Source organism: Eucalyptus grandis, chromosome 5 (assembly GCF_016545825.1).
Source record: "Eucalyptus grandis isolate ANBG69807.140 chromosome 5, ASM1654582v1, whole genome shotgun sequence".
NCBI classification, from domain to species: Eukaryota; Viridiplantae; Streptophyta; class Magnoliopsida; order Myrtales; family Myrtaceae; genus Eucalyptus; species Eucalyptus grandis.
The window spans coordinates 60,096,843-60,124,588 of NC_052616.1; the positions used below are offsets into that span (position 1 = coordinate 60,096,843).

The window sequence follows — 27,746 nt, forward strand, 5'->3', positions numbered from 1 at the left end:
ACAAAAAAAAAAAAATCCTAAATTGATACATATGTGTAACTAATTCTCCTATAATAAAAAATTCCAACTTAATACCCTTGTGCCATATTTTGGATTGTTATTTTTGTACTTTGAATGTCTAGCACAATATCATTATTATTATTATTATTATTATTATTATTATTATTATTATTATTATTATTATATTTTCGACGGAGTTGTCAATGCTCCCCACATGGTCCACATGCTGCCAGTATATTGTCGATGCTCCCCACATTGTCCACGTGCTGTCAGTATTTTGTTAGTTGAAATGCTGTCAATTGAAAAACGCTGATTTTGCCGTACTACAATCGACCATTTTTTATGCAATCCAATTTATTCTTGTCTGACGAATGGCAACAATCGTAAATATTAGCTAAATGTTTGTATTATTTCTTTGGCTTACAAAGAATAATTGATGGTGAACGTTGGATTACTCCTGTGCATTTTACTTAGTTCATAGCATATTTAAATTGAATTATGAAATTACTTCATTATGAGATGAGTATGTGATTGGAAATACTGTTGGTCCTCGGGATAATTATGCCCTGGGTGATAGTAGGAATGTCTAGAGAGATAACTAGGTTCTTACGGATGCTTGGGGGTTGTAGCATGGCTCCCCCGTATGTCCTCGCAATGCTAGATGGGTGTGCTAGATTCTCGTGGTTAACGAGATTCCTCGGAAGATATTGGCATTCAATTCATAGTAAAGATAATCAAATGCATTTCTAGATTTTATTCAAGTTTTATGGGGTTTTTGTTTTCAGAGAAAACGTTTTCTATTTGTTATCCTAATTTTGAAAAATGATCTCAGGCAAGTTGACTTTAAAATAGTCTTCTATATTCTATATTTAAACTTCCTCGCATGTACCATTATTGACGGTTGTGGTATAAACTGGTTAGTAGTTTGCTTGTTGAGTTTTGTGCTCACTCGTGATTGATCATTATTTCTCAAATTAGTAGCATTTTGGGAAGATTGGGCCAAGATTTTGGATGTGTTATGGGAGAGAGATAGATGATACAGTACATACGTAGTATCCAGATCGGGATGACGCAGCTACTGACGTTTTTGGGTGTAGTATTGAGTAGTAATACTTTTTGCTCGTCTTCTAGTGTACTTCGATCTTGTCATAGAAAATATATAAGTAAGAAATGAAGTGTTCATTTGAATTTTTATATGTCCCGAGTGTTATTTAACCGTATACACTTCTACAAACTTAAAAAGGTGAAAAGATTTTAGTAAATGCGTTAATTGTGACCTACTGAAGGATGTCACATATTATTATTGTTATCATTATTTTTTTTTTTCGACAGATTTGTCCATGCTCCCGGCACAGACTACGCGCTGTCCGTATTTCGTTGGTCCAGACGCTTTCGGTCGGAAACGCTGATTTTGTGGTACGAGAGCCCAGCATCTTTACGCGCTCCGATTGACTCTTTGTCCGAAGAATGGCAGCCGTCGTAAATATTAGCTACTCGAGTGGCACAAATTAACGCGCGCCAACTATAAATACGCCACCTTCTTTCTCGGTCTAACAGATCAGGGAACTCAACGGCTGGCCGGTCATCGTCGAACAGGTGTTTCTCCAGGCGACTGCTGCGAGTTCTTCTTCAGCTAAAGGTGTGTAAGAGCTCAAGAGCAAGCTCCTGCTCGTTCGTTTCCGCTGTTTTCTTTGTCAATTCGTGCGAAATGCGTGAGCTTTTAGAATTTCTTTGGGGGTTTGGCTGGAGGGTCGTTGTGGATTTCTGGGTCGAGATTTCTGGTGATTTCCGTTGGTGGGTGGTTGATAGTTTGCTTGGATTGCGTTCTTGGCGTGTTGATTTGAGTCCTGCCTCGGTTCTTGATTTGTAGAGGCGGGCGGTTGTTAAAATTTTTGCAATTTCTAAATATAGTAATCTTTCTGCCCGTTAGAATTGATGGTGTTGAGGTTGTCGGTAGCTAGCTTTGATTCGAACGTCCGGTGGCGAACCCACTGGAGTAAAGGATGGAGTTTTGCAGAAAGGGTCGTTGATTTGAGTCTAATTGTTGTCTGAGAGATGGTAAACGTTGAGAAACCTGTTCTATGCTTCAAAGTATCGCCTGTCCTGTTGTTTGGATGGTTCATGAGTTGGCTTTTTCTGAGGTGGTCAATTAGTTTCTTGTTTTCCCCTTTCCTGTCACTAGTACCCGTTCTTTCGGCGTCTCTGCTCGATCTTTTTCCTGTCTTCTTTCGCTTCCTTCGTTTGTCGGTCCCTTCTTTCTAATTTTGTGTCTTGACCTAGAAACCCCATACTGTGTAATTGTTTAGCTTCTCGATTGTCCCTTCTAATGTCGTACTCTCCAAATGGGCTTGGCCTTGGGTATGCTGAAAGGTGCGGTTTTTCGCTGTTGAATATTTGACCAGACTATGAGTGATGTCCGTAGAGAAAGAAGGGCTCAAGCCAAAATGGATGTCGGAAAGAAGCCATAAGAAACTTCAACTGTGTTGACTTTACATGTGTCTATCTACCGCAAGAGATGCCAAATGTTCATAGAATTAACATTTTTCCGCAAACTGTTTAGTCTCTTTCGTCGCTTTAATGATTAATTTTTCCTCTCGTAAGCATGACTTTTCCCTGTTCAGTTCTTTCCAGAAAAAACTGGGTCGCTGACGCTTTTCCATTTTACTTTCTTTCTTGTGCAGATAGTGTTGGATCTTTAAGTGATTGGTCTTGTGGTCTCAGCTAAATCATTAATCATCGTGTTGCATGGAGAACTTAGTGGGTGTATTGTTCTTGTAGAATCACTGGGGTCATTTCGCATTAGTCATTTTCGATTCAGTGATTCGTCCCTGTCTGTGGAACACAACTCTTAGATCGGGCAAGTTTCCATCAGTATTATCTCCAGATGCCAAGTTTTCAGAAGCAGCATAGTTCGGCGAGTGTCCTCAGTTTTTATCAGCAGCCTCCGCAGATGATCGAACCGCGTTATTTGTCCAACTACGAGCAAATAGACAGCGGCATGAAGAGGGGTTTGGCTGGCCAAGGATTCGACTCATCCTTTCAGAACTACGACGAACAAATTTTCACCCTCGATTCTTCCACATCAGCTTCCGGCCTTGCTTCCTATGATTCTGGTTCCAATATCAGCACCTCACCTGATGGGACTCCCTTTGTGAAGTCCTTTCACTCAGATCAACATCTTTCTGTTGAAAATGTCTCCGGATCGCCACTAAGTGTTTCTTCCATTACTGACTATGGCAATGATGAGCTTCGAGACAAATTGAGGGAGTTGGAGATGTCACTGTTGGGACCGGAATCAGATATCTGCGATTACCAGAGCAGTTGCTTTAAGAACAGCTCCCACAATATTTTTCCCACATCAATGTGGCATTCGAGCCGAGTTAGAGATATGATGCCCAAACCTGACCTGAAACAAGTGGTAATCGCCTGTGCAAGGGCAATCTCTGATGCCGATACTTCTAGTGCAGCAGCTCTAATGGATATGCTGGAGCAAATGGTGTCGGTTATGGGCGACCCGATTCAGCGTCTTGGTGCTTACCTCTTGGAAGGGCTTAGGGCGAAATTGAAATTTTCCGGGAGCATAATTTACCGAAAGCTCAAGTGCGAAGAACCTACGAGCTCAGAATTGCTGACTAACATGCAGGTTCTCTATCAGATCTGCCCCTACTGGAAGTTTGCATATGTGTCCACAAATGTCATCATCACCAAAGCCATGGAAAACGAACAGAGAATTCACATTGTCGATTTCCAGATTACACAGGGCAGCCAGTGGGTCACTTTCATCCAGGCCCTCGCACAGAGGCCTGGTGGCCCCCCCCTCCTCCGCATCACTGGCATCGACGATTCTGATTCAGTTCATGCTCGTGGTGCGGGACTGGAGATTGTAGGGCAGAAGCTTTCGGAAATCGCAGAGTCATGTAACGTGCCGTTCGAGTTCCATGATGCAGCCGTTTCTTTATCTGAGGTTGAGCTACAGAATCTTATGATTCGGCCTGGGGACGCTTTGGCAGTGAACTGTCCTTACATATTGCATCACATACCCGATGAGAGTGTGAGCACTCAGAATCACCGAGACCGGGTGTTGAGACTGATCAAGAGTTTGTCGCCGAGAGTGGTGACCCTCGTGGAGCAAGAATCCAACACCAACACATCCTCATTCTTTCCGAGGTTCATCGAGACCTTCGACTATTACAAGGCCATGTTCGAGTCCATCGACGTCGCTCGGCCGAGGAACGACAAGCAGCGGATCAGTGCAGAGCAGAACTGTGTGGCCCGGGACATTGTGAACATGGTAGCCTGTGATGGGCCTGAGAGGATGGAAAGGCATGAGCTTTTCGGCAAATGGCGGTCCAGATTCCAAATGGCCGGTTTCAATCAGCTACCAGTGGACGCATCGGTTACTCGTGCTGTGCTCGATATGCTGAAGCAGTATCACGGGAATTACAGAATCGAGCAGAGGGAGGGGGCTCTATATCTTGGCTGGATTAATAGAGCCATGTCGACTTTATCGGTTTGGAGGTGAATCTTGACATCCTGTGCTAGCTGCTGGCTTTGTAAATTTTGCTGTCAACACCGTAGTTGCTCCCGCCTATATAAGGAAGAATGTTGTCTATATATAGTTTGATTGAATGCTCACAATTCATAGTGCACCAGTACACAAGATCGCTTTTCTTTTCTTGTTTTGCCAATTTCTTTGTTCCTCGCTCTCTGGGAATGCGAACTTTGCAAATGTCCACACATCCAAAAGGGACCAGAGTAGCATGGTTTATCTGCAAATTTGTACACAGCTTAGCGTATGATAAAGAAAAAGCTCGTTCGAAGTCCGACACTGCAAAGTTGCCGAAGGCGTTCGAGGTCATTTTCAGCCGAAAAAGCTGCTTTGTAGACTATGTTTCAGGCCATTTTTTCGAATTTGCCTCCTACCAGTACCCCACATATTGTTTCTCGTTCATTTAACGTAGGTACGACAGTCCGGCCCAGGCCTGCTGGGGCTCTGAAAAACTGGTACAAGCAGAGCTGGGCTCGGCATGGGGTTCTTTTTTGAGCACTCCGAAGGGGTGGTGGTGTGAATTGGACAAACGCATCCCAAAAAAACAAAAAACCGTCTTTAGATGATCTGTTCCATTTGCTGTTTCTTTCCAATGGAGGACATTGCAGAATGTAATCAAATTGACACCATTCAGTTCCTGGTGGGTTTGCGGGCCATTGACTTATTAGGTTATTTAACAGGTAAAGTATTGCACATAAATTTGCCTATGGGGTTATAAGAGCCTTATATTCAGTAGTCACTTTTCATCTATTGGCATCAACTTTGAGGGAAAACGGTTTGTCTAATGTGGTAAGAGAGCCCATGTCAACCAATCAAATCTTGTCAATCCCTCTCAAACTCATTTCTTGTATTGGGTTTGTATTGGGTTGACTGGTCGTGTTGAATTTTTTTTTAACCATTATCAATTTAAGCCGTTAGATAACTGTGTGAATATACTGGATTCTAGCCTAAGATTGAAATATACAAATTTAATTAGAGGCAAATAAAAGGTCAAGACAGATTTGAATTTAGAATATCTTACTTTGATATCATGCGAAATCTTTTACTCTTGCCACCTACTTCATGTGGTGTGGGAAGATAGGGGACTAGGTGCTGTAATTGGACAGTCGATTGTTATTGGGCCGAGTGTGACCGGGAGCTTGAGCGAACGTCGTCAGGTGCCTCGCCTTCTAGAAATGCTAGTGCGTATAGGCCATGTAGCGCGCTGCTGACCCATTCTAGTAAGGTGCTCGAGTGACACAGAAACCTCTAGGACTAGGAAATTAAGCTAATAATTTGACCTATTTTTTAACTTACAAAGTAGAACATTCAAGAGGAGTTTTGAGGTTTCCCCTATGAGAGGTTGTGCGGAAACACTTCTGGTGATTGCTTGGTTCTACGATTGGAAAACACTCGAGAACTTGTGCAACTGTATTTATAATGGAACTTTTACGGGTGCTCACCCTGTTAAGTACTAGATTGAAATGCACCATGTAAATCTTGAAGTGTTCTCTCAATTTTGTTTCTACTTTTCTATGAAATTGTTTCAGATTGTCATTCATCGGTCAATTGCATGATTCACCGAAGAGCGTAAACTTTGGCAACATGCTCTTGCTCTAAAAGATTAAGTTGAATCTTGTGATTGTCGGCAAAGTAGAATAGAAACGAACAGCAAATTTGAAAAAAAATTCTTAGTTTCACAAAGTGGCAATTTGTTTGGTTTCAATCTACGCAAATCCTGTACTTTTCCATTTGGAGTTAAGGGTGCATTTGTTTCGTGGAATACATTTTTAGGAAAACATTTTCCTCATTTTCCGGTGTTTGGGTCGCTTTAGGAAAATGAGTAAATGAAAAACGTTTTCCTAGTCAATGGAAAATGTTTTCCTAGAAAGCTTAAATTTAGGAAAATGATTTCCCTTTAAAAGGACTGGTGTTTTCCAAATCTGCCAAAGCTTAGATTTGATGCTTGATTTACAAACAATTATTCTTATAAAAATATATTTTAAAAAAATGAATTTGAATTTTTTATTTTTAAAAATTAAAATTTGGAAAACATTTTTAAAATAAAAATAAAAAAATCGAATTTGCTTCTTTTTCTTTTTCTTTTCTTCCTTTTTCTTTTTGTTTTTCTTCACCGTCACACCCCACAAGGACGACCGGTGAGCTTTTGCTTCTTTATTTTTTCCTGTGATGAAATGTGATTATTTTCTAATGGGATACAAATGACAGAAAACATTTTCAATTATACATTGCCAAACGAAGTAAAACAAATTGTAGGAAAATACTTTCCAGTCAAGCATTTTCCTTTATCATTGAGTTTTCCGTGAAACAAATGCATCCTAAGTAGCTATCAAGAATCTAGCTACACTCCTAGTTACGCGTTAAATCATGTACTTTTCCACGCGGAGTTAAGCAAGAGAGAACAGAAAGTACCAAGAAAATCCTTGAATCTAGAAAACTTTCTCTACACGCGCTTATCTTCGTCTTGTTTCATTTGTCATTGTGCTTTCCAATTCATGCCCTTGTCCTTCTTTTTTAAAATTATACTAATATGTTTTTGTAATTCACCAAGCTAACTTAAAACAAAAAAAAAAATAAATTTGTGAACTATCAAAAATCACGTGCTTCTTAATATTCTTCGAGCTAGATCATTACCTTTGTCTATTTAGTTGGGGATAAAGATAAAAATGGTTTTTGAACTTTGATCCAATATGTAAGGTCTTCCATGAACTTTGAATTTGTTTAATATAGTTTATGAATTTTGGCTCAATATGCAATATCATCTAGGAACCATGATCCCTCATGTTTTTGTAATGTTCAATTTATCCTTAAACTATATGCAAACATGCAATCTTATTATTGTATTAATTTAAATTCAAAGACAAAATCATATGTTTTCATATGGTTCATGGATTAAATTCAATATTTACTAAAAGTTTAGGGATCACATTGAATAAATTAAAAATTTAAGGATGATATTGCATATTGAGCTAAAGTTTAGAGATTATATTGAATGAATTATAACTTTAGTTATGACATTGTACATTGAGCCAAATTTTAGAGATCATTTGTGTCATTTCCTCATTTAATTGTGATTTTTTTCTTTGTTAAAGGAAAATAGCATGTGATTTGATGAGAAGGGCCATGTTAAATTTTGTAAAATGATAATAGCAATATTCACAAAGTGAGCAAGGAATTGACTCCTTTACATGTAACCACCACGGTCTACTATAAATAATTAAAAAATTTAAGTGATCATAATGTTAACCTTTTTCTTTTTATAATAAAAATAGATATATTTTTCTTTGCATGGGCTATTTCCTTCTTGGAGATCGATGAAAGTGGGTGGCCAGTTGAGAGGAACCGTTTGTAATTGATATTGGTTCAGTGACAGTGGTACCGGTGTCATGGTTGATGCTAGGATTAGTTGATTAAGATGGAATTAGCTTTGAGGTCTTTGTTGGTGGTCCTTTTGGAGCTAGACCTTGTGTCCTTTTCTTACTACATTTAATTTGATCGAGATAGTCCCATCATGGGAGCCTTTGTTGGTGTTTTTGGAGTTGCCACTTGTGCCCTCTCTTTTGGAGTAGCATTTGATTGCTTATTCTTAAATTGTGCTCAAGTTGCCATTGCTTGGATTGTGCCCCTTGTTTGGGTTAGCCATGGGTTCTTCTTTTGATTTTATCTTCTGCGATATTGTTTGCTTTCAATCACATGTCACTAGATAAACTTTTATGTTTTCGATTAGCCAACCTAAGTTCTAATACCATATGTTAGGAATCACACACTGATTCCAGAAAAAAAAAATACACAAATAAACAATTCACACACAGGGAAAAAATAATAATAAATAACAGAATCGAAAGAATATAGTAGAAAATATGTTATCGAAATTTAACCAAATCTGGGATAAGTCTCCGTACAAAGGTACCTTGCGAATTCACTAGACTTCGAACAAAGTAGGAATACAATAATAGTCTTCTCTCAAGAGAGCAATGAACGAAGAGATTGAGAATAGTCACAAAGAAAAACTCACTTTTTCTTCTATCATTTTCTTTTCTTTTTATTTTTTTCTTAACCCCTTTTTTTAGCTGCTGCCTCTCAATGGTTGATATATAAGGTGTGTAACTCTTAACATGAAAGCAAAATGAAGCGAAAAAGGCAAAAAAGCCCTTAAAAAATATGGCTTCACTCGCTAACATCTCGTTCATTAGATGTAGGTAGAATAGTCCAGTGTAGGCCTATTCGGGCTTTGAAAAAACTGGTCTAAGTTGAGTCGTGCTCAGGATGGGGTTCTTTTTTGGCACTCCGAACGGTTGGTTGTGTGAATGGACAACGTATCTACAGAAAAACAATATCTTTAGAGGATTTGGTCCATTTGTTATTTCTTTCAATTGGACGACCTCGTAGAGTATTACCAAATTGACACCATTTTGTTAATTGAGGAAAACCCATCTTGCACCCTTGCATGCTTTTCACTGTCCATAGTTAGTCATTGAATTTCTTGTCAAAACAAGTCTCTTAACAAATACTCATCGTTTCACCTTTTTCAATACTCATTATTTCAAATTAAATTCAAGCACCTAAAAAGTTTTAGTCAACCATTTTCGACAAACCACCAAACAAATGAAAACTATTTATTTTCTTTGATAAGTAATTTTCATGAAAAATATTTTCCTTTAACAATGAAATTTAACGCAAAACAAACACACCCTAGAAAAGAATTATATCTACATATACTTAATACATATCTAGCGCTACAATACACTAGGGTATTGACACGCAAATTGAATCTCGGCAAATGTAAGTTGATAAACCTCCACAGAATGAAATGAAGCAGAGAAGCAAGATTCATCCATAAACACGTTCGCAATCTTATGTGTATTGCTTTGCTGTGAAGTTGCAACTATAGCGCACCGCTCATGCACACAACAAGATAGAACTATTTGTTGGGGAAATTTGATTGCTGATGAAGATAGATAAGTAATAATAGATCCTTGATGTTTTGATGAGTGATGATAATCACTATCCTTAAAGTATTATTTGCTCATACTATTGTTGCTCCTAGGTTTAGAATAAATATAACTCTAGGATATATACCAAACCGCAAAGAAATGAGTTCAATAATTACTCAATTCTCTTTTGGAATTTTATCTTAAATGTGTTAAAGTTGCGTGTATGAAAAGAGAAGAAGAGATAGTTATGAACAAGTAACATTTTTTCAATAGTTGTGGTTATTATAAATGATATGTGAATTGATGTCAATTTACAGATAATCAATCAACACATCCTTTGGAAATAGGTATATTATCCCTAACCATCACCACTTTTCATGTCAAGAATAACTTCATTTGATGACTACCGATAACTCCTTTTAGGACCAAGAGTCATCTTTTTTGGTAATCAGAGTCATGTCTTCTTTTGATCAAGAGTCACGTCCTTTCTTAATCAAGAGACACATTTTCTATGATAATAAACTATTTCAACAATCCTCCACTTAGTTTGTTATCTACATTAATTTACATAAATTCATGCATACAAGAAGGCATCTATTAACATTTGAACCTTCAATAAGTGTAAATAATTCCATTAACAAGTTAGTGGTGGATAAAACTTTGAACCATGGTTCCACTTGTTAATCAAATTATCAATCAGTTAGAAATTTCCTATGCCTAAGCACTTTTATGGCCTTGTGCTTCTCCTGCATTCATGAATATTTACAAGGGAAAAGCCATGAAAAATCTTGAACTTTGCCCAAAGTGACACATTTACCCCAAACTTTTTTTGTGACGGAAAAGCCCAAACTTTCCAAACCGTGTCACATTTACCCCAAACTTTTTTTGTGACACAAAAATCCTGAACTTTCATTATGTGACACATTTACCCCAAAATTAGAGGGCATTTTGGTCTTTTCATTTTTAAAATTTTTAATTTTTTTTTCTTTTCTCTTCCTCCGCCGGCGTCGGGCGAGGGCCACCCTTGCTCGCCATTTGGCGAGGTGCCCTCGCCGGATCTGGCAGTGGCCGCCCTCGCTGGCTCGAGGTCACTGGGATGTTGAGCTTCCCTCGGGCCGGCTCCATGCCATGGCGGAGGGAAGAAGAAGAAAAAAAGAAAAAAAAAAGAAAAAGGAAAAAACATAATAAAAGACAAAAATGCCATTGATGGGGGTAAATGTGTCACGGTTTGAAAGTTTGGGGTTTTTTCACGTCACAAAAAAAAGTTTGGGATAAATGTGTCACTTTGGGCAAAGTTCAGGATTTTTCGTGACTTTTTCCCTATTTACAAAAATCCATTAGACTTTTGTTAGAAGTGGCACCACTTCTTATATACATATAGGTGAATTTCCTAAATTTGTTACCTAGCATTGATTTGCTAAAGCCTTGAACTTCATTAAGAATATTTTCTTACACTCATCCTCCTAACTTCCATAAGTCCTAACCTTGTGCCCTAGTACTCAATCACCGTCAAGTTACAATAGCTTATTATTACCCATTTAACTTTAATAATTTAGTTAAAAATTATAAAGTTAGATTTCCATTATGCTTGACTATTATCAATTGGTCTAAGACCCATTCTCTTGGTAGTATTGCTTATTAAACCTCTTGAGAATCCCTTAATGAATAGATTGGCCAAGTGATTATTTGGTTGAACATCAATGACTGAAATAACTCAATTAGTAATTAGTTGTCGAACATATTTATGTCGCAAACTAATGTCTAGGTTTATGCCTTAAACATAGCTGTCTCACTATCACAATATAAAGATATGGCTGCAACTGGTTGTGGCCACAGCTCTTTGCTCAATAACAAATTCTATAGCCGTTCACTCTCTTTACCAATCATCAATAGTGATATAAAGTCATATTCCTTCGTTGAATGAGTTATACATATTTGCTTCTTCGATGCCCAACATGTTGCACCATTAGCAAGCTTTAAAGAAAAACTCATTCAAATGTCGACTTGTTATCAATTATGCTAGTTGGAACTAGCATTTGAATATCTCTCTAGTACTGTTGGTTGTCTTCCATAGAATAGATTAGATTGTTTTCTTCAAGTAATCAAGAATTCTACTCATAACTCTTTAATGCACAATACTATGATCACTAGTAAATTTCAATAATTACACATAATAACTGCTATATCTGATCTAGTATGATGCATAACACACAATAGGCTTCCAATTGCACTAGCATATCTAATTGTGCCAAATGTTGTCCAATATTTTTCATCATTTTCATTGCACATCATATGATACATTTGACTCTTTAATTCTCAAATGATGATATTTTTGAATGATTTTCTCCTCATGGTAGTGTTGACTTAAAAGCATAACCCCACTATGTTTAATCATTTAATACCTAAAATTGTATCAACTTCTCCTAAATCTTTCATTTTAAAGTAAGAAGATGGATACCTTTTAGTTTCATTTATGCCAAGCATATTTGTACCAACAATCATCATATTATTTATACGTAAGCAGATTATAACTCCATACTCTTTGGTAAATTTTGAGTAAATGCACTTATTATCATTGTTATACTTAAATTCATATGATAAAATCACCGAATCAAATTTTCTCATGCCATTTTTATGGTGCTCTCTTTTTTTTTTTTTTTTTTTTTTTTTGGTCTTTACTCATACTACAAATCTCAACAAAATGCTCCTCATGTACAATTTTTTTTTCACACAATTAGCCTTACAATCCCAAGAACCTTCCTCAATTCGAATGCATTTTATCACATTATCCACAATCATGTTCTCAATTGTGTGAAGAAGTTTATTTTGACAATCATTCCGAGTTTAAGATAATTTTGAAATAATTGCAGCAACTTGAAGAGGTAGATAAACTTCAATAATAAGATATTTGAGTTTGGCAACACATATTTAAATTTCATCCACTTGCTTATAGATAGATTTTCCACTAATCATGGCAAATTCAAAATATTTCAAAGGTGTAATTTTGTCTGTACCTTGATTGTCAACATTGTAATCTAGTCTCTTCCAAATGTCACTGGTATATGTGTAGGATTGAAACATTTAATATAGAAGATCTAATAGAGCATTCGAAATCCTTCATTGGCACTTCCTTTTATTATCCTTTTCTTGTCAAGATTATCGCATAACTTTTATTCATATAATTCAAAAGACTATAGCCAACATGAGGTAATCTAGTATGCCGCAAGGAAGATGACTCAAACATATAAATAGAAACAAAACTTTCATTGATACTTATCTGTCAAGATTGCAAACACTTGATACATCCACTATCTCCATCTCCTTGAAAATAATAGCACCTTAAGATTGTTGGGGAAATTTGATTGCTTATGAAGATTGAAAAGTAATAATAAGTCCTTCATATTCTGATGTGTGATGACAATATCTTTAAGATATTGTTTGCCTCCACTATTATTGTTGACATGTTTAGAACAAATATACCTCTAGAATATACACCAAAGTCACAAAAAAGGAGTTCGACTTTTATTCAATTCTCTCTTGGAATTTCATCTTAAATGTGTTAAAGTTGTGTGTATGAAAAGAGAAGAAGAGAGTTCTGAACAAGTAGTATATTTTCAACAGTTGTAGTTATTATAAATAATTAGTGTCTATTTGCATACAACCAATTAACACATCTCTTGATAATAGATATCTTATCCCCGATCATTACCACTTTTCATGTCAAGAATGATATTTTATAATTACCAATAACTTCTCGTAGGATCAAAAAGTCACCTTTTTTCATAACAATAATCACAATTTTTTTATTTATTTATCAAGAGTCACGTCCTCACTTAATCAAGGGATACTTCTTTTGTGATAACAAACTATTTCAATACTATTATGGGTCTTGAATTTGATTTTTGCCCTACCATCATTTCTACCGACAAAACCGTCCAATTTCACCGGATAGTTCCATTAAGATATTTGTGATGTTTTCGATCAACTCTCGCGACATTGTACAAATGGAAAACTACGACCATGGCATCGGGAAATGGGATTTTCTGACGAACCCGATGAGATCTTGAGCACTTGGACGAGAAAGAACTCGAGGGCTAGTGTCTAGGGTTTTGACTGATTGCATGTTTGTTGGAGTGAAACATAAAGAAATGAATATCCCAAGAGGCGTCTCCTTAGAAAAGGCCACATTGAAGAGAAAAAGTCAAAAGTGATTGACTGAGGGTGGATTCCGAACTTTCTGGGAACTTTCTTGGAAATTATCACCTATGACCACATAAATGATCTGACATTTAAAGTTAAGTAGTTTCCTGGAAGAGACCTTCGAAATCAGTTTACAATTTTGCCATTTGAGTTTCCTCTTTTAGCAAATGAGAAAAGGGAAATAAGCAACTTGGAAATTTCAAGATAAGGACTAGAAGAAGAACGATTGACTTTGCTTCATTTTACTCCCTAGATTTCGTTAGATATGGATGGATATTTAGGGCGCGTTTGGTTGTGTTTCTGTTTAAAAATTGTTCCGTGAAAGAAATAGAAAAGTGTTTACATTCCTAAAACACCAACAAAACAATGCGTTTGTAAACTTGTTCTAATAAAAAATAAACAGAAACATGTTTGGTAAATTTGGATAATTTTTTTATTTCTTTTTTTTTTCTATTTTTTCTATTTTTTCCTTTTTTTTTTTTTTTTTTTTTCATTTTTTTTTTCTTCTTTTGGCCGAGCTCGCCAGGGCGGCCTCGCCGGCCACCGCAGTAACGCCGACGCTCTGCATCCGGCGAGGCCGAGGCTCGCCGGCCCCCGGGCGAAAGCTCGGCCTCGCCGGATGGGCGAGATCGAGCTCGCCAGCCGGCGTGAGGTCGGTCTCGCTTGATCCGGCGAGGCCGAGCCGCTTGATCCGGCGAGAATGAGGCTCGCCCAGCCGGGCGAGGCGCGGCCTCGCCGGCCACCGCCCGCGAGGTCGAGGCTCGCCGCCGCCGGGCGGGTCGGCCTCGCCGGACTGGGCGAGATCGAGGTCGCCCGGGCCGGCGGCGGGTCGACCGCCATGGCTGGGCAAGCTCGAGCTCGCCCAGCCATGGCGAGGCCGACCCTCGCCCGGCCACGCGAGCTCGCCGTGCCGGGAGGGGCCGCCCCTCGTCGGCTCGGCCGCCGGCCATGGCCGAGGCCACACCCAAAAAGAAAAAAGAACAAGAAAATAAGAGAAAAAGAAAAAACAAAATAAGTGTTTCTCAAAGTGTTTGAAACAAGAAACACAAAATTTGTGTTTCTTGTTTTCAAGCTTTTTTTGTTCCTGGGAACAAAGAGTACAAAGGAATAAACGCGTCCAAACGTTTAGTTGCTTTTTTGTTCCAGGAACAAAAAAAAAAAGTGTTTAAAAACAAAAAAAACACAACCAAACGCAGCCTGGGATAGGCGATCCACGTTGCGTCCGAATTCGATATTTAGTATGATTCACGAAATTTTTCTTATTTAGTTTAGTTTCTAAACTTTTATTGTTATATTAATTATAATTTTTCGGTAAGTTGAACGGTATATCATGTGTATTTTGTCGATATAAATCACCGAGTCAGTAAAGTGGGTCATTAAAATGATGTGTAGATAAGCCCAACTAAAATAAATTTCTTTTTCACAAAAATATTTGTTTCTTCTCTCTCTGTTTTTTTGGTTATTTCCTTTTCTTTTTCTTCTTCCTTCTTCTGAACCATCAAGCCATCCCCCCAACCATCATCGCCGGCCATCCGGCCATCCTGGTCTCCAATGTAGTTTTGCTTCCCTACTTCCCACCACAAGCCCCACTATGCAACCTCAAATCCCTAAATTCATGTTTTCATGCACGTATCTCACAAGAAAAGATAGTGACAACATTCCCTATTCAAAAAGCGATACATTGGAACATAGATGAACATAATCATTAACCTCATCAATGACGTTTGCTCCCAAATATGGTTAAACAGTGTCACAACGAGATTGAGTTGAAGAACTAAGCTGGTTTCATAGCCAAAACCATCGAGATCGCTATAGGACAAGAAAGAGCCAATACGAAAAAGAAGAAGATACACCTCACAACAAAATCTTCCAAAGAAGCTAATTCCAAGTTTCAAGCTTTGATAATCGATTTTTTCTCATCCATTTTGGGCTAGTGATGAGTAATCAAGGAACATGACCAAGATAACGGGAACATAGATTTTCTATGAATAGATAGTGACACATGATTTTCTGTCATCCTCCTCCTGTCAACTCTATCTGGCGAGACAAACCCCTTGTCATTTTCTTAGGGAAGTCGTGCAGAAAAAACTTGTAATTTTTATGCAATGAGACAACGAGTGTGATATCATAACAAAAAGCGATCCTGTCCCATCAAAAACGTACATTCTTGGGGATTTGGACCGAGAATTTGGGACAAATTCTGAAATGTGCTCTGATTTGATTAGCTTGTTTAGGCGACATCGTCCATGATGATATATGCTTTTTCCTGTGTTTAGGTAATGTTTCTTAATGTTATTAATATGCTAATGGTTCTTCAGATGTCATTATTAGTGAACAAATCAAGATCAATCATTTTTGTGATGGTAGTTTTGCCATTTTGAGTTTTCTCTTTTAGCCCAATACTAATAATAGTAAAAAGAGAAGAAGTGACTGGGATAGAAGAATGATTTTGACTTTGCCTCATTTTTTATTCCCAAAATTCATAAAATAGAAAAATAAGGATAATCTGATGGATAATTCGAAAATTTTTGTTCTATTTTTTATGTAACCCGTGGATTTTTTTTTCAATTTAATTCTTGAACTTTTAGGATTGCACTCAATATGATCCTTCTGTAAAGTGCAACGCCATGGGATGAGTATTTTACTAATGTGGATTGCTAAGTTAGGGTGCGTTTGATAAGATTTCTATTCCTGAATAATTTTTGTTTAGAAATAGTTTTATTTTTTTCCATTTTTATTCCCTAAATGAGTTTATGAGGAGAAAAATGCATTTGATATGATCCTTAAATTTCTATTCTCAGAATAGAAAAATAGCATAAAAGCGTTTGGTACGACTCTCAAATTTTTTTATGATGTAAAATTAGTTTATTTTTTTAACAATTTTTTGAGATTTTTCTTTTTTTTTTTTGAATTTTTATTTTCTTTTTTCCTTCATTCTTCTTCCACCTCATTGGCCCACCATGGTTGGGCAAAGCCAACCTCGCGATGGCTAGAGAGGTTGAGCCTCACTCCTCGATCTTACCCACCCATGGTGAGGCTCAACCTCGCCTTGCGGAGCTTACGGTGGCTAGGAAAGGTCGAGTCTTGTCGGGGCCAACGAGGCTCACTTGAGGATGGCAAGATTCACCTTGTCAGCCCCTCAACTCTAGCTCGTTGCTGGCCATCGCCAAGGCTCGGCGACGGGTTGGAGGAGGAAGAAGAAGGAAGTACAAAAAGAAAATGACCTTGTTTCAAAAATTGATCTCGAGAATAAAGAAGTAGATCTTTATTACATTTTGTTTATGTTCCAATTTATCCCTTGGCCATTGATTTGTTCCAAGGAATTAAAAAATTTGTCGATGTTACTAAACGAATTTATGTTCTTATTACATTTTGGAAAAAAAAATAGAAAAATAGAAAAACAGGATGATTAACAAATGGTATGTGGTTCCAAAAAAATGTTGTGTAAATTTTTGTATGTAAAAATACTCATTTTGCCCGTCTTTTCTTCTTCTTTTTTCTTCTTCCTCCATCTCAACCAACATTATTGGCCATCCCTCCACCATCGTCACCGATGTAGCTCCGCTACCACTACTTGCCATCACAAGCCTCATTGTCCAACCTTAGATTTGATTTGCACTTTAAGTCATGTTTCCATGCACCTTCCCATAACAAAACATACTGATAACATTCCCTACATTAACGTTCAAAGAGTAATACATTGGAACCTAGATGAACGTCATCTATAACCTCACTAGTGACGTTTGCTCCAAGATATGGTTAGACGGTGTTGCAATGAGATTGAGTTGAAGAATCAAGCTGCTTTGTTGTAATGATCCGGTTTGATGTGGACAGAGGATTCGGACAAGGAGTGGCTCTTGACAAATTTCTAGGATGGCAAAGGAGCATGAAAGTGATTCTCATATATATTATATATATGTATGTATATATGTATGAAAATTAGAATTAACTCATAGATACGCTTTTTGATGTAATGGTAATGCTTAACTTTAATCATGCTCAAGTACGAGCACGCTTAGGATGTGTGACCTCTAGAGAAGGTGCTTGCCTCCATGCAAAGGACAAAACCATGAGACTAGGTACCCAATTGGCCATGGTGGATTGTTAGAATATTTAAATGATAAATTACACCTTCATTTTACAGCTCAAGTTTTTAAACAGTTGATAGTAGTTCCATAAATTTTCACAAGGTATTAGAGTTAGGAGATTTTGAGTTTGAATTTTTTAGGCCCCTATTTGCCTCCCTAATCACATATTTCCACCCTTTAGGGCAGCAGTAATCCCACCAAGTTTTACACAGATAATACCTCAGTAAGTTAATTTAGGAATATCATGTTTTTATAAAAAATAATCAAAGTCTCCATTAAAAAGAAAGGGAAATAGCTAATAACCAAAAAAAAAAAAAAAAGAACAGATAAAACCCACAATAATTTAAGGCCACGAAGGCTGCATTATGCTTAATCTGTCAAGCGGATGATGACCCTTGGACGATTCCTGTGATTTCTCCTCCTCTGTCCACTCGCTCAGCAGACACTCCTCAACACGTCCCTGGTGGTTTCTTGGAAAATCACTGTGAGACTTTCGTGAAACGCGTATACTGCCGATGTGTACCCTTTCTCTCTCTCTCTCTCAAGGTGTTGTTAATGCAAAACTCGAGATCGTGAAGAAGCGGCAGGGATGGGAAAGGGAGCACATGGCAGAAAGGACAAGAAGCAAATCCTGACATGGAATGACGACGATGGGACGTTGCTTGGGCAGTTGGAAGATTCAGACGAAATTTAGTCAAGCGTTTCCCCGAAACTTAAAACGCGCTTCTCAGTTTCAACCAACCGCCTTCTCTATAAAAAGGGCATAACCGCAATCTCCATTGCTGTATCCTAGTCTTCATTCATTTTCTCCTTTGCTACTGAGAGAGAGAGAGAGAGAGAGAGAGAGAGAGAGAGAGAGAGAGAGAGAGGAAGTGTGGCTATTTCTCTTTTTGCCAGTTGATCTACGTGAAAACTCCTTCAGAGCCGTCACAGAAGAGCTTTGCCGATGAACCATGACCCATCATCTCCATAAGGAGGAGCTCACATCGAGCTCCATTGCTATATACTAGTCTTTACTCAGAATCCCATCTGCCACTTCCTGCTTTTCTTCCTTCGTTATTGTGCTTCAATCACATCTACTTCTTTTGGATTCATTGAACAGGTAAATTTTCCTCCCTATCAATTGGTCAACGTTCGATTCAGTGGAGAGAGAGAGAGAGAGAGAGATAATTCTAGAGTCATGATTCTTAACAATTTGACTAGTTTCCTTTTTGCCAGTTGATCATCGTGAACCTCCATCCAGATATGTCACAGAAAACCTTTGTAGATGACCCGGACATCGAGTCTCAGCAAGAGAACCTCCCAGTCCCAGTTGATGCCGGCGGATCCCCAAGGAGACGGTGGCAACGGGTCTCCTTGGTCCTGAGGGCAAATTCGATTCTCATTTCGACAACAAAAAAGACTGCGATTAAGGCATATACGGCTGATGATCAAGATGTCGAGTTGCAGCAACCTACTCGACTCAATACTGGCGAAACCCTGAGGAGACGGTGGCATTTCGTCTACTTAATCGTAAAGGCTCTCCGGGCCTTCGTTTCGACAGCAAATAACCCTGTGACGGAGAGACAACTTGAAGTGAGTAGTCTCAAATAATTGCTTTTCCCTCACAAGACCACAAAACACTTTTTTTTTTTGGGTCAAAAGGACCACAAAACACTTCCATGACAACTCACCACCAAAACATTTAATAAATGATCTTTCATATCTTTGTTTTGCTCTGAAGCTCGCCAATCTCAGAACGATCTTTCATGTGATGGCGACATTACCGTTTTGAGGCCAGACTGGTTCTTCATCCACATCCTATCGAGTCATAAAGGTTCCAGCGTAAATAACCCATATTCGTTCACATCAATACGGTCTTCACCATCTAGAGCAATTGCGTGCCAATGAACACGATGCATTCGTGGGTAGGTAGCTAAATGAAATTGGTAGAACTGTCCCTTAGGCTTCCCAGCGGCAACATGGTGGAAGCCCTTTCTATTCAGAAGATGAGCTGGTCTCAGTTGCATTCCATGGCTACTAGGGTAAAAAAAGGCACTAAAAGATGAGTCTCTTAGTCGATGAATCAGTTGATTGAGAACTTGAAAGCTACTTTCACGTTCTTACTCATTAGTACCAAAAATATAATCTTTAGATCTGCTGCAGCTGATTTCACATCTTGCCATTCGAGCTACAGTGCTTGACGTCTGAAGAAGTGAAATAACCGCAGGTGACCACTACTACAGTGCTTGAATTGGACTGACGACGATGGGACTTCGCCTAGGCAATTGGAACATTCAGACGGAATTTAGTCAAGCATTTCCCCGAAACTTAAAACGTGTTTCTCAGTTTCAACAGCCTTTTCTAAAAAGAGGGCATAACCGCGAGCTCCATTGCTGTATCCTAGTCTTCACTCATTTTATCCTTTGCTACAGAGAGAGAGAGAGAGAGAGAGAGAGAGAGAGAGAGAGAGAGCAGAAAGTGTGGCTATTTCTCTTTTTGTCAGTTGATCTACGTGAAAACTCCCTTCAGGGCCGTCACAGAAGAGCTTTGCCGATGATCCATGACCCATCATCTGCATAAGAAGCTCACATCGATCTCCATTGCCATATACTAGTCTTATACTCATATTCTCATCAGCTACTTCCGGCTTTTCTTCCTTTGCCTAGTGTTCTTCAATCACATCTACTTCTTTTAACTTCATTGAGCAGGTAAAGTTTTCCTTCCCATCATTGCTCAACGTTCGGTTCAGTGGGGAGAGAGAGAGAGAGAGAGAGAGAGAGAGAGAGAGAGAGAGAGAGAGATAATTCTACTGTCATGATTCTTAACAAACGTGGAAGTGTGACTAGTTTTCTTTTTGCCAGTTGATAAACGGGAATCTCCTTCCAGAGATGTCACGGAAAAGCTTTGTAGATGACCCGGACATCGAGTCTCAGCAAGAGAACCTCCCAGTCCCAGTTGATGCCGGCGGAGCCCCAAGGAGACGGTGGCAACGGGTCTCCTTGGTCCTGAGGGCAAATTCAATTCTCATTTCGACAACAAAAAAGACTGCGATTAAGGCATATGCGGCTGATGATCAAGATGTCGAGTTGCAGCAACCTACTCGACTCAATACTGGCGAAACCCTGAGGAGACGGTGGCATTTGGTCTACTTGTTCGTAAAGGCTCTCTGGGGCTTCATTTCGACAGCAAATAACCCTGTGACGGAGAGACAACTGGAAGTGAGTAGTCTCAAATAATTGCTTTTCATGTTCTTACTCACTAGCACCAAAAATATAATCTTTCGATCTGCTGCATCTGATTTCACATCTTATCTGCTTTGACTTGTAGCATGAACTTCAAAAATCTGAGATGACTTTTAAGACACCTTAAACAAAACTCTCTCTCTCTCTCTCTCTCAAAAGCTTGCGCACACAATACATCCAAGAGTTGCCATATGCATTATTTAGTCCATATATATGTATATGTTGCTAATGGAACTTGTCTAATTCACGCATTGATAGGCTACACACATTACCTATTGTTTCTAACCCTGAAGTAACATATTTGTTTATCACAGAGCACAGAATTACCAGATTCTGGGGAACCGGAGCGGACACATGAATTGCTCATCAGTTGTGGGTACAGCAATCACGAATGTACTGGGGTGGTGCTCCAAACTGAAAATATCCCTAAGATGATAAAGGAAAACGATTTGATTGCCTTACTAGAATTTGGAGGTGTCCAACGGGTAGCAGAGGCTCTCAGCAGTGATATGGCGAAAGGAATTCCAGGTCACAAGGAGGACCTCCAACACCGACGCACTGCACTCCTTAAACCCGAGTCAGATATTCATGACAGAAGCTTCATCCACTTCCTGAGCAAATCTTGCAACAGTAGCACCATTTTCCTTCTCCTGATTTTCGCCATTCTGTCATTTGCCTTTGGGATCAAGGAGAAGGGACCGAGAACGGGTTGGTATGAAGGGGCTCTTACACTAGGTGCTGTCATTCTGATCGTGATAGTCCAATCAATTTGTGAATTTAGGAACGAAAGTTCACGTCAGCTGTCAGTAAACCAGCTTTGGCAAAATGGGGACCTGAAAGTCCATGTTTTAAGAGGGGGATGCCGTCAAAATATTTGCGTCTCTGATGTCCTCTTGGGAGATATTGTGCTTTTAGAGAAGGGAGACCAAGTTCCTGCCGATGGTTTGCTCGTACCCACTGGATCCTTGGAAGTGGATGACAAAATTGACCCCATCATCAATAATCAGAATCCATTCTTGTTTTATGGTTCCAAAGTAACTGATGGTGCTGGCAAAATGCTGGTGACCTCAGTTGGTGCCGAGACAAAGTTGGGCAATATGTTGAGGAGAGCTCAACTATCAAAAAAGACACCAGTAGAGGAGCAACTCAACAAGCTGAGCACGCGGAAGCAAATAATTGGCGTTGCCATCACAATAATCATTACTGTGGTGTTGTTTTTGCGGTTCAATCTCAAGAAGGAATATAAGAATTCAGGCCTGCCGGACTTCTCAGGAAAACACATCCTCTGAAGCAATTAATTGAAGCTATGAAGAGAGTTGCCCAGAGACCAAGAGGGATGTTAAACACGTTGACTTCATTTACTTTGCTACTAGCTGGAATTGCTGAAGGAGTACCATTAGCAGTTACTATTGCCGTCACTTGCTGGAACAAGAGGATGCTAGGTGAAAAGACCTTTGCTCCAGAACCATCGATTACTCTCACCATGGCTTCAGTCACCATTGTCTGCACTGACAAAACAGGGGCACTGCCATTGGCCCCACAAGAAGTTGAAAGGTGCTGGATTGGTAAAGAAGTTATCAGTGAAGATTCCAAGGTATCCAATCATGTTCTGGAAGCATTTTGTGACGGAATTGGCATACTATCGTTATTTCCAGAGAACAGCCAAACCCCAATGGATAACTCAATCCTTGCTTGGGCTGCAGAGAAATGGGACTTGAAAACGGAAATCTGGAAGCAACTTCACAGTTTCATTGAGTTCAAACAGTCAACTCACAATGAGAACATAGTTGTAGCATTGGTTGGAAAGGATGGAGGTAACTGGCCAAGGTTCTTGCACTACAAGGGTCCTGCAACGCCAATATTAGACCTGTGTTCACAATTTTATGACATTGAAGGGATAACAAGGCCCATGGATATAAGTGAAAGGATGATTTTTGGAGACATTGTTGGGCAAATGCTGTCAGAAGGTTTTGAACCCATCACATTTGCTTGTAAGCAAGTTGATGAATCCAGGTCTGATGAAGGCAATCTAACAATGGTGGCACTGTTGGGGCTAAAGAAGACTGGCTGGGAGGATACAAAGGAGGTGATAGAAGAATGTGGAGAAGCTGGAATTAAAGTAGTAGTAGCGTCAAGTGAGGAGGTCTTGAAGCTACAGAGCATTGCTACAGGGTTTGGAGTCACACGGCCTGGTTCAGATGCACTAGTCATAACAGGCGAAGAATTTCGAAATAGCTCTGATGAAGAGAGGATGGACATGGCAGCCAGAATTTCTGTGATGGGGAACTCCCTCCCGTCCGATCGGCTTCTTCTGGTGAGTTGCTTGAAAGATCAAGGACACACAGTTGCAGTGGTTGGAAACAGAACAAATGACATTCCGATGCTAATAGCTGCCGATGTGGGAATCACATTTGCTACTTGGAGCACTGACATTGCAAGAAAGAGCACTGACATCGTCATCACAGAAGGCAATTTCAAATCCATCTTGGCCATAATGAAGTCCGGAAGATGCATATACAGCAATATGCAGAAGTACATTCAATTTCAGCTGACTATGACCTTAGCCGGGCTGTTGATACCCTTAATCACAAATGCCTCTTATGGAAGTTCACCTATAACCACGATTCAGTTCCAATGGGCAATCTCAGTTTTGACTCTTCTAGGTGGTTTGGCTCTTTTGATGGAGCCGCCCTGTGAGATGCTCATGAAGAAATTCACACCGGGACGAGAAGGACAACTCATTACCAAGGCCATGTGGGTGAATATTTTCATGCAAACAGCTTACCAGGTGTCTCTGTTGGCAACCATGCAGTCTAAAGGGCCTACCATTCTCGGGCTTAAGGAGAAGGTAATTGAGACTCTGATATTCAACAGCTTTTTTGTATGCCAGGTATTCAACAAATTCAATGCACGAGAGCCCGAAAAGATGAATATCTTCAGAGGGGTCTATCGCAGCAAATGGTTTTGGGTGGGTACAGTTACCGCCTTCTTGTTGCAGTTGGCATTTCTCGAGATGGCACATATCATTGCAAAAGATTCAAGATTGAAATACGCAGAATGGGGAATGTGTCTGTTCCTTGGGGTTGTCTCATGGTGCATTGACTTAGCTGGAAAGTGCATACTCCGCGTAATGAAAAAGTGGGTGACAAAGCCACCGGGTGCAGTTGTGCAAGACAACGGAAACCTAACCTCAGCCGTCCCAGAACCCGCTTGCAATCTCAAGCTTCTTCCGCTCATGCAGAAGTTGAAGGCCGTATACATCCGAGTTAAAACTATCTTCACAAAGGATGGAGAAGCTGATTGATGGTAGGTGGCATCGTAAATAAGGTGGATTAGGAGGATGCATGATAGAAGCGAGTCAGACAGAATGAGTCAGTTCATTAACTTGGTTTTGCAACTTTCACCGAGTAGTTGTCTAGAATTGCCTATTCAGATTGCCTTCTACATAATATTAGACACCATAATGACCACCATCTCTGTCTCATAATCAATTCCTTTTTCTTCCAATTCCTCTCTTTATTTCATTTTTTTTTTCACATTGATCCGTGGAGCCGCCCCTCTTTCATTTTGATACCATTTATATTTTCTGCAAATTGCCTCTTGTCAGCACTTCTTTCGGGTTGTAACAGCTCGTTTCTGGTAAAGTCTTACTAATTATTGAGAAATCTACGTAAGAGATCATCAGAAATGTGCAGTTTCATTCACAAATAAGCAAGTAAAATAGCTGCAATTTGAAGAACCAGAGATCATATCGATATGTAGAGAGCAAAGAAATAATAACAGAAGGTGATCATAAATTTTTATTCAGGCATCTTCGATCACAAGCTCTGTATCTAACAGAAACTAGTGGAAGAGACTATTGAGACATTTGAGTTTCGAGCCTGAATTGATGCTTACAAGTAAGTGAAGTCATTAAGATAAGGGGAGCACCTGCAAACTGAGCTTGGCTGAGAGTGTGAGACAGTAATTGGTTTGGAACTTCCTTGCTATTCAATTCTATCCTGTGAGTTCTTGACGGCTCCTTAACGCACATCTTCAGTGCCAATGGCTCGACGAATTTTCCATTAGAAAAATTCTTCAACAATGCTGTTCCACACGAGGCTCGAACAAATTCACAGCTTGCCTCGTCACCTAATTGCCAACAATCATCAAGGAAACTCCCGAATTAACCCTAAATGATGGTGCTCAACAAGGACCCAAAAAGCTTTTAGTCAATGAACACTACTAATTCATCTAACCGTTACGAATAATGACGTGTACAGAACAACACGATTCCCCATTGACATTCAATCCACTTCAGTCCTGTACTCACATCCCCCTTCCTCCTTCCTATCTTTGATTTATGCAACCATTCTTCTTCATTTCAAGTGAGCATTAACTCTCATATACTCGTGCAAGATCAAATGCAGATCTTGAACAAAACCCAGAAGAAGGAACGGTTTGGCAAACCCGCAGCAAACGAACTTCAACGGAAGGAGACCAGAGGCGTTGGTTTTGAGCTTAGCTTCGATTGAACTCACTCACTAACTGAGCATAGCATGACATAGCAGAAATCTCGAGAGAAGAGAAAGTGCAGACATGAAATCGAAACTAGCACCTGCAAGCGAGCTCCGTAGAAGCACACCAGTCGGCCCATGAAGCTGTTCAAAGTCAACGGTCTCCCCATTTCTGGGGAGTTTGGCCATTATCGGTCGCTCATTTGTCGTTTCAGTGAGCGAATGACGAGTCATCTTGCTATGTAGAAAAGAAAAACCAAACCTTATTTCATGTATTAGTTTAATAATCCCAAATCCGACGGTCAGTATTTCATTGATTAACGGCCACATGAGTAATGCGAAGTTTAGCATGGCAATCATGTTAACAGTTGTCCACTTTAATCGCCATGCAAAAGTTCGAACCTTCTTCTCATATAGAGTCCAAAATTATCCACACAACAATTTGTGATTCTTTCGGACCCGTGGCTTGATTTCCTTTTCTCATATTGAGTCCAAAATCATCCACACACAATAATTCGTAGTTCTTACACATGGCTTGATTTCTTTTTTTTGTCCCCACGTAATTGGTACGCTTGGCTTACTGCTAGGACCATAGAAAAATTGTCCAGTCCAAATTGGCCCATGCCAATGCAATCTAAGTTTAGCGACCATATCCAAACCCAATCAATACCCAACCCAACTGGGTGGCTTTGCACCGGGCTGGTGAAGCTGAACCTTGCCAAATTTGACAAGGTTGAGCATTGTCAAGGGCTTGGTGAGACTCGACCTTTGCTAGATTTGGCAAGGTTGAGCCTCGTTAGGGGTGGGCAAGACTCAACCCTCACTATGGGTTAGTCCTTAAACTATATGAAAACATATAATGTTATCATTGCATTAATTTAAATTAAAAAATTGAATATTTTCATATAATTCATAGACTAAATTGAATATTTATCAAAAGTTTAGGAATCACATTCAATGAATTAATAGTTCATGAACAATATTGTATATTGTGCTGAGATTTAGGGATTGCATTGAATAAATTAAAAGTTCGGGGCTAACATTGCACATTAAGAAAAAGTTCGGGATCATTTGTGTCATTTTCTTATTTAATTGTGATTTTTTTCTTTGTAAAAAGAAAATAGCATATGATTTTTTGAGAAAGGCCGTGTTAAATTTTGTAAAATAAAATAGCAATATTCACAAAGTGAGCAAGGAATTGACTCCTTTACGTGTAACCACCAAGGTCTACGACAAATACTTAAAAAAAATTTAGTGATCATATTGTTAATCCTTTTCTTTTTAGGGTTAATACCATGAAAAACCTCAAACTGGTACATTTGTGACAAATTTACCTCAAACTATTTTTTTTTACCACCAAAAACCTCAAATTGGTATACCTTTGACAAATTTATCCCAAACTAATACATTTGTGACAAATTTACCCTCTGTTAGTTTTTGTTAGATTTTATTATCAAATTATTAAGTTAAATGACACGTGACAATTGACTAGTATACCTTTACCAATTTTTTTTTTTAAACTTTACCAAAAAAAAAGACAATTGACTAGTATACCAATTTGGGATTTTACGATCCATTTGTCAAAGTTTACAATTTTTATGATTTTTTTGTGGTATTAATTCAATTTAGCGAATAATATATTTGTCACAAATTTATCAGTTTGGGGTTTTTTGCGGTCGACTAAATTAGTTTAGGGTAAATTTGTCAAAAATGTACAAATTTAGGGTTTTTTTATGGTCAGTCGGGGTAAATTTGTCACATGTATACTAGTTTGGGATTTTTCATTCGAAAAAAATAGTTTGGGATAAATTTGTCGCGAGTGTATATTCTTCGGGTTTCGGGATATTAACCCTTCTTTTTATAATGAGAATAGATATTATTTTCTTTGCATGGGCTATTTCTTTCGTGGAGGTCGATGAAAGTAGGTGGTCGGTTGAGAGGAACCGTTTGTAATTGATATTGGTTAAGTGACAGTGGTCCTAGTGTCGTTGTCAATGCTAAGATTAGTTGATTGAGATGGAACTAGCTTTGAGGTCTTTGTTGGTGGTTCTTTTGAAGCTAGACCTTGTGTCCTTCTCTTTGGAGCTACATTTGATTTGGTTGAGATAGACCCACTATTGGGGCCTTTGTTGGTGTTTTTTTTTTTTTTTTTTGGAGTTGCCGCTTGTGCCCTCTATTTTGGAGTAGCATTTGATTGCCATTTTTAAATTGTGCTCAAGTTGCCATTGCTTGGATTGTGCCCCTTGTTTGGGTTT

The 27,746-nt window shown here is 38.9% G+C and overlaps 2 protein-coding genes across 2 annotated transcripts; both read left to right on the forward strand.

Annotated features, from left to right (window-relative positions):
* The first annotated feature begins 1,553 nt into the window (after positions 1-1,553).
* LOC104445610 (scarecrow-like protein 13) lies at positions 1,554-4,776 on the forward strand. The gene is made up of 2 exons (XM_010059515.2): positions 1,554-1,639; positions 2,682-4,776. The coding sequence occupies exon 2, from the start codon at positions 2,885-2,887 to the stop codon at positions 4,520-4,522; it is 1,638 nt and encodes a 545-aa protein (XP_010057817.2). The 5' UTR covers positions 1,554-1,639; positions 2,682-2,884; the 3' UTR covers positions 4,523-4,776.
* A 17,525-nt stretch (positions 4,777-22,301) lies between these two features.
* On the forward strand, positions 22,302-24,299 carry LOC104430540 (putative calcium-transporting ATPase 13, plasma membrane-type). Its single transcript, XM_039314008.1, has one exon. It carries the CDS (start codon positions 22,302-22,304, stop codon positions 24,297-24,299), a length of 1,998 nt encoding a protein of 665 aa, XP_039169942.1.
* The last annotated feature ends 3,447 nt before the right edge of the window (positions 24,300-27,746 follow it).